Below are 11271 nucleotides of genomic sequence, written 5' to 3'. Positions count from 1 at the left end.
TCATTTTGTCAGGGAATAAATAAAGGAATAAACACATTTTTAAGTCAATATTTTATTTAGAAACTTTATCGACTACATTCATCCCAAACCAGGTGCCATATGTTACATAAAATACAATGTGTACCCAATACACCACATAAAGTTTATGTTATATAATTAATAAAAATCGAAATTAAATGCATATTGATGAGCTCTTATACTTGTAATAAAATTTTATATAAGTTTTTTTTATCTTACTTATATTTCAATATAAGTGGCAACACTATATCGAATAACTTAAATAAAATGTACTTTCGCCAACAAACTTCCTGTCAATATTAACAAATTCATGATTATAACTTGACTAAAGTAAATAATTAAGAACTAAAAAAAAAACATTTAATTGTTCAACTCTCGTACTTACATTAAATTAAAGTTAATTCTTATCAATACCTTTATTTAGTCCCACAGAAGCCGCGTCAATGACAGATGATAAGGGTTTGTTCCACTTGGTACCAAGTAAGAACAACTCGGGCAAAGTTCACGCAGCTAATATTGATGTAATAACCAAGACGACAGATAATAAATCCCAAAAACCAAGTTAAATATCTTCCACATTACATTGTATGTAGTTAAATAATTAAATTTATTTACCACTTAGAATCAAATATCTTACAGCAAACTGTCACTATGAGATTTATAATTTATTGATAAATTGCTATGAAGTGTTCTATATAATTGCGTTAAATACGCTTAAATGGGTAGGAAAATAACGTCCTCGACTGTATATAATTCTGTGTTAAACAAGACACCAAGTGGAACAAACCGACTTATACGATATATGACAGTCTGATTAAGAAAAATTACAACCTGTAGTTATAAAAATTACATTATTTTAATTAACAAGTGATAAAAATCAATTAACCTATTAACAATACTTTCGTAATTACTTAAAAATACAGAAAAAAAAATACGAGCTGTTTTGTAACAAATGTTGACGAAATTTTTGAAGATTATTTAGTTTTTTGATTTTGTAAAAATGAACATTGGATGTTGTTGGTCAGTGAAGTATTAAAAATGCATTTTTGGACAGAATGGAATCTTGGTCTTCATATTCTTAAGGACATCATTGTGACCGAATGAAACCACTTAATTGGTATAAGGTTGTCGGGCATTATCTGAAAAAAGACACAAAACATTAATTAAAATCACATTTTAATACACATTAAACATGTTTTTTATTAATTTTCATCATATTTTCAGTAAAATTCTTTTATTTAAATACAGCAGAGGAAGATGTTGAACTTTTTGAATGACATGAAAAAAATACATATTTTTTAAAAAATATTTTTTGAGATTTAAAGTTTAAGGAATACTAGATAGTGTCTAGGCTATAAGATCAAAATTAAGGTACATCTTTTGTGTTTTTACACCATGATTTTTTGCATAGAAGGAAGTAAGCAAACCTAAGAACTACTAAATGACATTCTATAACACAATATTTTTATGGTTGAATTATACAAAAGAAACTAAATTTAAATTTATACAATGAAATTATTATAAAAATTAAATATACTTCAGTTCAAATTTTTTAATTATCGAATCAACAAAAACAAGACACTATTAAATTACTTTTTTTCTAAATTAAATCTAAATTACATAGTCTTATCTATAAGTTAACACGTTAGCACCTCGCTGTGGCTTGTCGGAAGTTTTTAAATCGAATTGTTGTATACAGCGTGACACGCAAGGACTCATAAAGCTTATAAACAGCTGGTAAATTTTTTCGTTTTTCGAAAAATCATTCTGGCAGCTAACGTGTTAATATGACTACTCTCCAACCAACAAGGAATCAACACTACATTGCTGTTAGAGAGAGACACACCGATGAGCAAGGCGGTGCGTGCGAGCGAGACAGCTATGTGGAAGTGGCCGCTGTAGCGCGCGCTCGGCCACTTTGAAAAGGAAGCGGGAAATTTGAATAGATCGATATTTTACATCGATTTCAATACTCATGTCACGCAAAAGTGCAATTAAAGCGAAATAACGTTCAAGGTCAAAAAGCCATCCATTACTTGATATATTCTATTTCTAGTTACTTCGTTATCTCAGAATTAAAAAAGATGCCTGTAGTATTCCCGCGTCACATCAGCTACCTTCCAATGAAAATCCCGTCAAAATTACTCGAAACAAACGCATATAAAGACACTCAAAAATTTGTAAATTTATTTTCCTATAAAAGTATATACATGATAAACACGAAACACATTTTTATATCGATACTAGCTGTCGCCCATGATTCCGTCCGCGCGGAATTCTAAAATTATATGTGATCTTGCAGACCACGTCCTATATGTATGCCAAATTTGAACGAGATCCGTTCATCCGTTCTGGAGACACCTTCAATGGATATTTGCCATCCACCATAGTATTAGTGATAGAAGAGTGGACATGAAGTAGTTATGATGGGGTGCTCACTGGACGTGTTCAGCGGGCGGGGCCATCCTGCAGACGAGGGAGACGGCGCTGCGCAGGGTGCGGGCGAGGGGGGCGGGCGCGGAGGGGGAGCTGGCGGCGCGCTCGGCCGCCACGCGCAGCTCGCGGAACGTGTTGCGCGTGTAGGGGTTGCGCCGCGACGTGTAGCGCCACGTCAGGAAGTAGTAGTACACGAACGGTGTCATCAGACCGCAGTAGCTACTGGAATACCACAACAAATACTCATTTAGTACCACATATATGTACTTAAACACTCGACTTGCAATCTGCAAGTCCCGGGTTCAAATCCCGCCATGTACCAATGTGTTTTTCCATCTACATATGTACATTAAAGTCCGGCAACGCATCTGCGATTCCTCTAGTATTGCTAATGTTCATGGGCGTAGATAGACACCTCGGTGTTCCCGCTAGTCGTGTGCCCCCTTCTCTTATAAAAAAAAACATTTATCCTACGTTCTTACGATGAAGGAAAAAATCATTATGCTGCAAGAACCTCTGAATTTTCAACCTAGCTTACGTGGTAATACCCTCCTAATACAACTAAATGTAAATCAGTAAATAAGTTATACTTACAAGAGTGCCATAAACACAACTAGAGGAAACAGCACAATCTCAGCGAGTGCGGCCGCGCGCAGTATGTTCCGCGACTGGAACTCCACCAGAGAGATCAGCAGCCGAGCCACCCACATTGAGTTCTGACCCAGAGTCTGGAAACCAAACATGTTAAACATGTTTATAGTATAAGAGATAACAATGAAATTAATTACCGACTTTAGTAATTAAAAAAACAATTTTACTAGGACAAAAATCATTTAAATTTGTTAACAAAGAAAAATATTCATAATAGTAATTTTCTTCCAAATTTAAGAGTTTTTTTTTATCTTTTTAATTGTATCAAAATTACAATATACTTATAAGAATAGAAAACTACAATTTATCCAAAAAAAAAGTCAGTAAATGCTCCTAAACTTATAAATTCGAAATTAAACCATACTGTTATAGAAATAAGATAAATTATTACAAATAAGTAAAATGTTATACTTACATCAAGTATGGTGAGAGAGTACGAAGCAGCGTGGAGCAACGCGAACAGGAAGATCGGCGTCAATATTACTGCGCAACCGGTTAAGGAACAAATTTAAATTAAAAAGACATAAATAAAAAAAAACAACATTACTGTTAAAAGTCGATAAAGAATTTTATGACCCCTAAAAATGGATTCTTTTTAGTTAATTCGAATCTTCACCACTGCTAACAACCTAAACCATTAGCGCCAAAATGACGAAAAAAAAATAACCACAAAGTAGCACGGTTTATAGCCTTTCCATATGAATGTCATTGTATATATATTATTTATTCCATTGTTTAGTAGCTGTCGCCCGCAACTCCGTCCGCGCAATTAAAAACTGTACTAGTAGCCTATGTGTTCTTCCAGACTGTTCTATATCTGTGCCAAATTTCATCAAGATCCTTTGGACCGTTCCGGAGATACCTTCAAATAAACATCCATTCATCCATCCATCCAATGATTAGCATTTATAATATTAGTAAGATAAGTAAGATGTATTTATTTTGGAAAGTTTCAATGTTTAAATTGATGACAAAAATATATCTGATTTTAATTTTGTGCTGAGTCTTCTTAAATTATAAAAAAATGTTTTTACAAGTTTTATAATTTCCCATTTACATTGAATCCATAGTTAAAATAATTTTACGATTCGATTACGTATAACGAAATTGAATAGAAACAAAACCTTAATCGTACATTTTTAATTGTTTTAGCTCCTATTGTGTTATGTAACAAAATTAATATTCAAACCGGTTTTATGTTACCACTAAGGCTACGATGACGTCTGTTTAATCTGTTAACGAGTTGCCAATGTCAATTTACTTGATCACCTTGTCTTGCCTATTTTATGACATCGTTTTTGGCTTAACACATTCAATGCCACTACGATTTTTACGTAAAAAGTGAACAGGCACAGAATATGTTGAAAGTATTAATTTAAAACATATAAATAATAGTTTCGTTATATAGTTTTCTTTATTGTATTTTCTAAAAAAAAAAGATATTGAAGGAAGACAGACCGAGTTAAATGATTTTTTTTTATCATGCTGTCCTAAGCTATCCTACTTCTGCTAGTTTTTGCTATGATTACAATATTTTAAATGCGAATGTTTAGATGGATGGATGGATGTTTGTTTGAAGATATCTCCGGAACGGCTGAGCGGATCATAATGAAATTTGGTGGCGACAGCTAGTAATTTATAAACATAATTTAAAAGGTCATTCATATTTCACATTTATTCATGGTGAGTTCATTTACTTAATTATATTTCTGGGACATCCTTGACGTTGTGAAGCTACACATATATAAAATATTCATAAGGTTCAAATTGTAACTCGTTATATAGACGAGAATATTATACAGTACATAAGTAAAAACTTTAGTAAAGCTTTTACGATTTTATTAAAACAATTCAGAATTGATATTTTTTTAAGAAACGTATGAAATTTCACAGTTACAAAAAGTAATTCGCGAAATACTTTCGAGAGCAATATTTTAATTTGATTTCTTTTTCGAGTTCCATACTAGTAGGATTACTTTGTTGTCCGTCCGTCTGTCTGTCACAACATTTTTTTTTACAATTGGTATATTATGTAATAGTTAATTAACTATGCGAGTGTATTTATAAACATTATGACGTCACTATTCATTATTGTTTTGTTTATAATTTTTGTAATGTTTGCACAATGCAATGTAACATATTTTGAAACAATTGTGATATGAATATACGCGTTAATTTACCTTATTTTAGTAAAAGTTAAAATTATATTGTTAGGAAGATAATCTGAAATGCCGATGTTTATGTCCCCTCACTATTCATTCTGACACAGGACTTTGTAACGACAGCACGTCATTCGCGCCAAATGATTCTATTGAATACTGTCTAAAAATATGTATTTACCCATTCAGAGAAACCATAATTATTATTTATTTCATTCTACGGCAAAAAACTCACCTCTCTCATTTTTTCTAACTTTAGTCCCATTAGTAATGATGATCCCTTACCTTAATTTAACAGCTTAGTAATACTAAAATTACTACTTGCATTTGCAACATGATTTTCTATTTCCGTTCTTTACACGTTCATCCACTTATAATGTCACTACGGCCTTTACCCTTGGCTTTTAAGTTAAAGTTTGATATTTAAAAAGGATACATATATTGGGCACAACATTCATAAATATGAGTGAGTAGAAGAGATAATGCGCGCTGTCTTCCAACAGGAAGCGAGCGAGGAACTCCCGGGACAGCGCGATCTCCCGCGGCGGGATACGCTGGTGTAGACGCAGAGCTGATGTTGCTGCATTCGCTAGGAGAGCCTTGTAGAACGCTGATACTGGACTGGAAGACGAATAGAAACTATTAGGATTAGCCCTGGTTTCAACGCGTTTATAACGCGCGACCGTGGGTTTCTGAGACTAAAATATCTGTATAAAACATATCGCCTCCCTGTCATTATCTTTGACAAACGGAGTTGTTCGTCTCCGAAACCCATAGTAAGCAATCGTTCTTTACCAAATGATAAAATCGTAAAAGTAGGCGTTCAAAGACAAATTACGAATACTTCTATTTTACGTTTGTTTTGGAATTTGAGGTATTTCATTGCTAGAACAAAGGCTTATTAAGCGTTTCAGTGGGGTGCCATTAGGCCGATTGATTCTATAGAACCGATCGACTCAAAGGATGGTACAGTTCTTTTGCAGGCACTTTGGTTGCATAGCAATAAATCATAGAAGCATTCAATGTGTTAAAATGTCTTTGCTGTCTTTACATTCACATATTAATATTATAACATGCAAATGCATTTCGTCGTCTCAAGATCAGAACGCAACGTCTTAAAGTAGTACAAACTTCACGGTTAACGAGTTTTTACTTTCACTCACGCTACAAACATTATGCTGCACTGAATTGTTACTTTTATGTCGTCTCGTGCAGTACTTTCACATCTTTATATCAAAATTGCTGACATTTCACTTGAAATTGAGTTCAATGTTACCTACATGAATCACTTTACCCATAACTTTCCTTATGAAAGGTTAACATTTATTATTACACTAGCTATCGCCCGCGACTCGGTCCATGCGGAGTTAAAAAAAAACATAATTAGTAGTCTATGTGTTCTTCCAAACTATGTTCTATGTGTATGCCAAATTTCATCGAGATCCATTCAGTTGTTCTGGAGATATCTTTAAAGAAATATCCATCCATGTAAACATTCACATTTATATTAGTAAGATAAGTAATATTTCGTGCTACAATATTTTGGTATAAAAGTTGACTTGTCAACAGCACTCAGAGTGTTAACATATTTTTAATTAAACTTAATATAAATGAGACATTTCATAAATAAAATATTACTCAACATCAATGTAAAATGGTAGAAATAAACACACAATAACATTTGAATATGGTGGGAATCATATTGTTTAAAATAACAAATACAATTAGCCTTAATAAATAAAAAAAAATGTTTCACATTGTTCTGTAGGAGCCTAAAAAACAGAACTGTAGGTACCTTCTACTCAACAAATCTTACTATCTTACTAATATTATAAATGCAAATGTTTAGATGGATGGATGTTTGTGTGAAGGTATCTCTAGAACCATTGCATGGATCTTGCTGAAGTTCGACATAGATGTAAAACACAGTGTGGAAGAACACATGGACTACTAATTAAGTTTTTTTTTAATTCCGTGCGGATAGAGTTCCAGGCGACAACTAGTGTACAATAAATATAGTCATCCCTGTCAGTCTCTTGAAAAAACTAGAGATAACAACATGTTTCAGTACTCATTTAGTTAATAAAAACTCAAATATAGGAGATGGATCTCATTCTGATTAAGATTCACCTAGTTCAAAACTATGCAGTTTCTACACCAAACAAAGTTCATTTTGAATCAATAAATTATTAGGTTTAACTACTTACTTGTTAAATATAGGCAATAAGTATCCTATTGTGCACAAAACTGTGAGAAGTCGGATACCCCAGAGTGCTACATCTACTTTGTTTGCTATAACATGAGCTTTCAGCGCTGGTAGGCCTTTGGGAGGACCTCCCTCGCCCGCTGGTGTGTTTTGATCTGCCATATTCTGTGGAGAAAGAACACTAAAACATGATGACAACACAACACACAATTTAAACAAAATTTATAGGGTCAGAGATTATAGATTTCCTTTTGACACAACTTTTTAAGAAAATTATTTTATTATACCAAAGAAATGTACTCTAAATTATATGAAAGACTAAATCTTTACATACAATTAACAAAATGAAAATGATTTTCATGTTGTTTATATAGCATTCATTTTTGGTATTTTCTTAGATTTCAGTTTACCTTAAGTTAACATCTTTTTTTTTTAATTATTTTTGTAATAAAGAAATGGTGAAATAACATAAGTTTGACATTAGTGCACTACTTTAGAATTTATCTGTAAAGGGTTATAAATGGCAAAGAAAGTTTTGTACTTTCACTTTCTAATTTTGTAGTATCTGTGCCATGCTATATTAAGCTCAAAAGTTAACCAAATACTATGAAATATGAGGTTCATGTAGACATTGTTGGTAAGTCATGTTATCAGATAAGTAATTTAAACTGATAAAACGAAAATTTTTGAACACTAACCTAAGTTTCTCAACAATTTTACTACACTTTACGGACGTGTGTCGTAAAACGTGCTATTAAAGCCAATTAAATGCAAATGAGAAATACTGAGATTATTTTCGTAATCATAACTTTTTCAAAAGCGATTAGGTAGCGTTAACAATCTTAACTAATACAAATTATATTAACCTTCAAACAAGATCTAATTGGAACTTTACCATAAAATGACGAAGAAAAACTTGTTTTCGGGTATAATTGTGTTAATAATTATAAAAATGAGTAAGTACACAAATTAGTGTTTCGAGTAAATTAGGTTAATATAAAAAGTCAAGTTAAATATAAAGTGATACTTACACTGAATTATGGAACAAATACGAACGATGTAAAACAACAATTCTACAATTTTATTAACACAATTCAACGTTGACCACGAAACCACGAACAAACATGAAACATGATTTGCCCAGATTTGTCAAATGACAAGAAGAAATAAAAAAACTGTAGTCAGCTACAGACAAAACAACGAATTTTTATTTGTTACCTATATTACTTTTTAGTTACAAAAAGAAAAAAATGGTCTGATTTATTCAAAATAATGTTTGTGAGAATATTTAACTCAATCATATTTTGAACTTTATTTTAATAATTAGATTTCTGAGCGATTGCGATGAAATGACATTTGACATTGACACTTCCTTTTAATCTGTCATTTCATTCATAAAATAATGCACAAAATTTTTAAAATAAAATATTTATAATGTTAACTAAAATGGCTAGTCATATTTTTCGGAGAAGTAATTTAAAGCTTTATTTCAACGCTGATAGCATTTATCGGAGATATAATGTAATTGCTTCTGTCATTAAAGAGGCAAATGTTGGTGAAGTAACTGAAGTTAAGGTTAACAAATATTTAGGAATTAAAAATTTCATTTACGAATTACTTCATAATATGCTAACATTTTATATTCTAAACAGGGATGGGTGAAAAACTTGCGAGTTCAAAAAGAACTTGTATTTGCCGACATAAGCGATGGTTCATGTGCGAAGAGATTGCAAATTGTTATTCCAAAGCACTTAAAAACAGACGATTTGACGTATGGGAGTTCGGTACGTGTAGTTGGAAAACTATCCAAGAGCCCTAGAGGTCAGTTAGAGTTGGCAGCAGAGGATGTAAAAGTGTTTGGTGAATGTGTTGTCTTGGAAGGATACCCATTCAATCCAAGAACTGCACATTCTCCTGAATACATTCGTCAATACTTGCATTTACGTTGTAGAACTAATTACACTTCAGCATTATTAAGGATACGAAATGCAGTATCAAAGCATATACATAATTATTTTGATACTAAAAAATATCTACACATTCATACCCCTATTTTAACTTCAAATGACTGTGAAGGGGCTGGTGAAGTGTTTAAAGTGTTACCTGATAATAGAGATACAATAAAAGCAATGATGCAACAAGATAAAAATGTTGATAATGTTTATTTTGGTTCAAAAACATTTTTGACAGTATCTGGGCAACTTCATTTAGAAGCCATGTGTAGAGGGCTTGGCAATGTATACACATTAGGTCCAACATTCAGAGCAGAGAATTCAAGATCAAGATTGCATTTATCTGAATTTTACATGTTAGAAGCAGAACTAGCATTCTGTGAGAATTTAGAAAACTTACAAAGTTCTATTGAGGATTTATTAAAATATATTTTTATTGAAACAAGAAATACAAATGAAGATGATTTATATTTGATAGATAAAGAGAAAAATAAACCTCCAATTTGGTTGGATAAGAAGTTTGTAACAATGACATACACGGAGGCAAAAGATATACTCAAGAGAAAAGGCTTGCAGGATACGGAGGATGGAATAAACAAAGAACAAGAGCTTGCATTAGTTGCTCATTGTGATAATGTTCCAGTGTTTGTTGTAAGATGGCCGAAGGAACAGAAATCTTTTTATATGAAGGAGTCACAAGACAATATTAATGTAAGTTTTGTTTTAGAACATTGTGGTGACAGTTTTATTACATTTACATGTTCAGTATCTTATAAAAAAGTATGGCAAGGAATCAGATATACAGTTAAACCTGGATAAGCAAGAATATTGATGTCCTTTGGTTGGTATCCAGGTTTGGCTGTAGATAAAAATTTTGCTATTGTTTATATTACAAGATAATGAGATAAATATTATTTCAGTATTACTTTTTTTGGACATTTCTATGGTTTATTTTGCCTTGACTTATTTCTCTGATTAAAACAAGACATTTTTTTCAGGTTGAGGCATTAGATCTTTTAGCACCAATAACCGGAGAAATAGTTGGTGGTAGTCTCAGAGAAGACGATTATAACAAATTAAAGTTGAAATTACCTTCGGAAGCTTTAAATTGGTATTTAGAGTTGAGGAAATTTGGGAACATACCAACCGGTGGGTACGGATTGGGTTTGGAACGTTTATTACAAGTACTATGCAATGTACCAAATATAAAAGACACTTTGCCATTCCCACGATGGCCCCACAACTGTGATATGTAGATATAAGTAGAAAATGTTACACTTTTAAATTGAATTATAATAAATTGCTATAAAAAATCATGTTACTTTTTGTGTATTCTTTTGAAATCTGGATTGAAACTTATTTTTAGGTTTGTAGATAATCTTACTTATATTATAAATGTGAATGTTTAGAAGGATGGATGGTTCGAAGGTATCTCCAGAAAGGCTACATGGATCTTGCTGAAACTTGGCATAGTTGTAGATCATAGTCCGATAGAACACATATGCTACTAAGATTTTTTTTAATTTCACGCGGACTGTATTGCGGGCGATAGGTAGTCATTTAATTGATTTTTGGCATAGCCACAAACATGAATAGAAATAACAAACCAATGATTGTTTTAAACATATTTATTTGACTTATATTATTCCCTAAACATCAAAATTGTGAAAAAATAAAAACACAAAAAAACTATAACGCTACAAAACCTGCTGAAAATCACATATTGTGACATAACATTATTTACAATTACAACTTAAATTTATATTCTTAAAAAATGAAGAAAGAAATCAATAGAACGCAAGAGAAAAAGATTTTTCTTTAATTTCAAGAGATTCTTCTCTTTACATTA

The 11271-nt window shown here is 32.0% G+C and overlaps 2 protein-coding genes across 3 annotated transcripts; one reads left to right on the top strand and one right to left on the bottom strand.

Annotated features, from left to right (window-relative positions):
- Window positions 1-424: 424 nt before the first annotated feature.
- Window positions 425-8642, bottom strand: Kr-h2 (transmembrane protein 33-containing Krueppel homolog 2). Of its 2 annotated transcripts, none has more exons than XM_013316288.1 (7): window positions 8502-8642; window positions 7472-7651; window positions 5701-5885; window positions 3521-3588; window positions 3049-3182; window positions 2458-2676; window positions 425-1157 (listed from the first exon to the last, which is right to left on the bottom strand). In XM_013316288.1, the coding sequence occupies exons 2-7, from the start codon at window positions 7630-7632 to the stop codon at window positions 1154-1156; spliced, it is 771 nt and encodes a 256-aa protein (XP_013171742.1). In that variant the 5' UTR covers window positions 7633-7651; window positions 8502-8642; the 3' UTR covers window positions 425-1153. The 2 variants fall into 2 exon arrangements, with proteins under 2 accessions (XP_013171742.1, XP_013171741.1); XM_013316287.1 differs by having other exon boundaries at window positions 7472-7635.
- A 216-nt stretch (window positions 8643-8858) lies between these two features.
- Window positions 8859-10715, top strand: AsnRS-m (asparagine--tRNA ligase, mitochondrial). The gene is made up of 3 exons (XM_013316001.1): window positions 8859-9045; window positions 9123-10133; window positions 10421-10715. The coding sequence occupies exons 1-3, from the start codon at window positions 8905-8907 to the stop codon at window positions 10676-10678; spliced, it is 1410 nt and encodes a 469-aa protein (XP_013171455.1). The 5' UTR covers window positions 8859-8904; the 3' UTR covers window positions 10679-10715.
- Window positions 10716-11271: the final 556 nt, after the last annotated feature.

This window comes from Papilio xuthus, unplaced genomic scaffold, assembly GCF_000836235.2.
Source record: "Papilio xuthus unplaced genomic scaffold, Pxut_1.1 DF826949.1, whole genome shotgun sequence".
NCBI lineage: Eukaryota > Metazoa > Arthropoda > Insecta > Lepidoptera > Papilionidae > Papilio > Papilio xuthus.
This window is presented reverse-complemented; position numbering and strand designations above follow the sequence as displayed.

What these genes read in the sequence shown, in the direction of transcription:
- Kr-h2 (XM_013316288.1), bottom strand. Translation starts at nt 7,632, where the DNA reads ATGGCAGATCAAAACACACCAGCGGGCGAGGGAGGTCCTCCCAAAGGC. An exon ending in TTATTGCCTATATTTAACAA is followed by an intron (nt 5,886 to 7,471) that starts GTAAGTAGTTAA and finishes TTCGTCTTCCAG; the next exon opens with TCCAGTATCAGCGTTCTACA. An exon ending in ACTCTCTCACCATACTTGAT is followed by an intron (nt 3,183 to 3,520) that starts GTAAGTATAACA and finishes TTTGGTTTCCAG; the next exon opens with ACTCTGGGTCAGAACTCAAT.
- AsnRS-m (XM_013316001.1), top strand. Translation starts at nt 8,905, where the DNA reads ATGTTAACTAAAATGGCTAGTCATATTTTTCGGAGAAGTAATTTAAAG. An exon ending in GTGAAGTAACTGAAGTTAAG is followed by an intron (nt 9,046 to 9,122) that starts GTTAACAAATAT and finishes TATTCTAAACAG; the next exon opens with GGATGGGTGAAAAACTTGCG. An exon ending in AGTCACAAGACAATATTAAT is followed by an intron (nt 10,134 to 10,420) that starts GTAAGTTTTGTT and finishes CATTTTTTTCAG; the next exon opens with GTTGAGGCATTAGATCTTTT.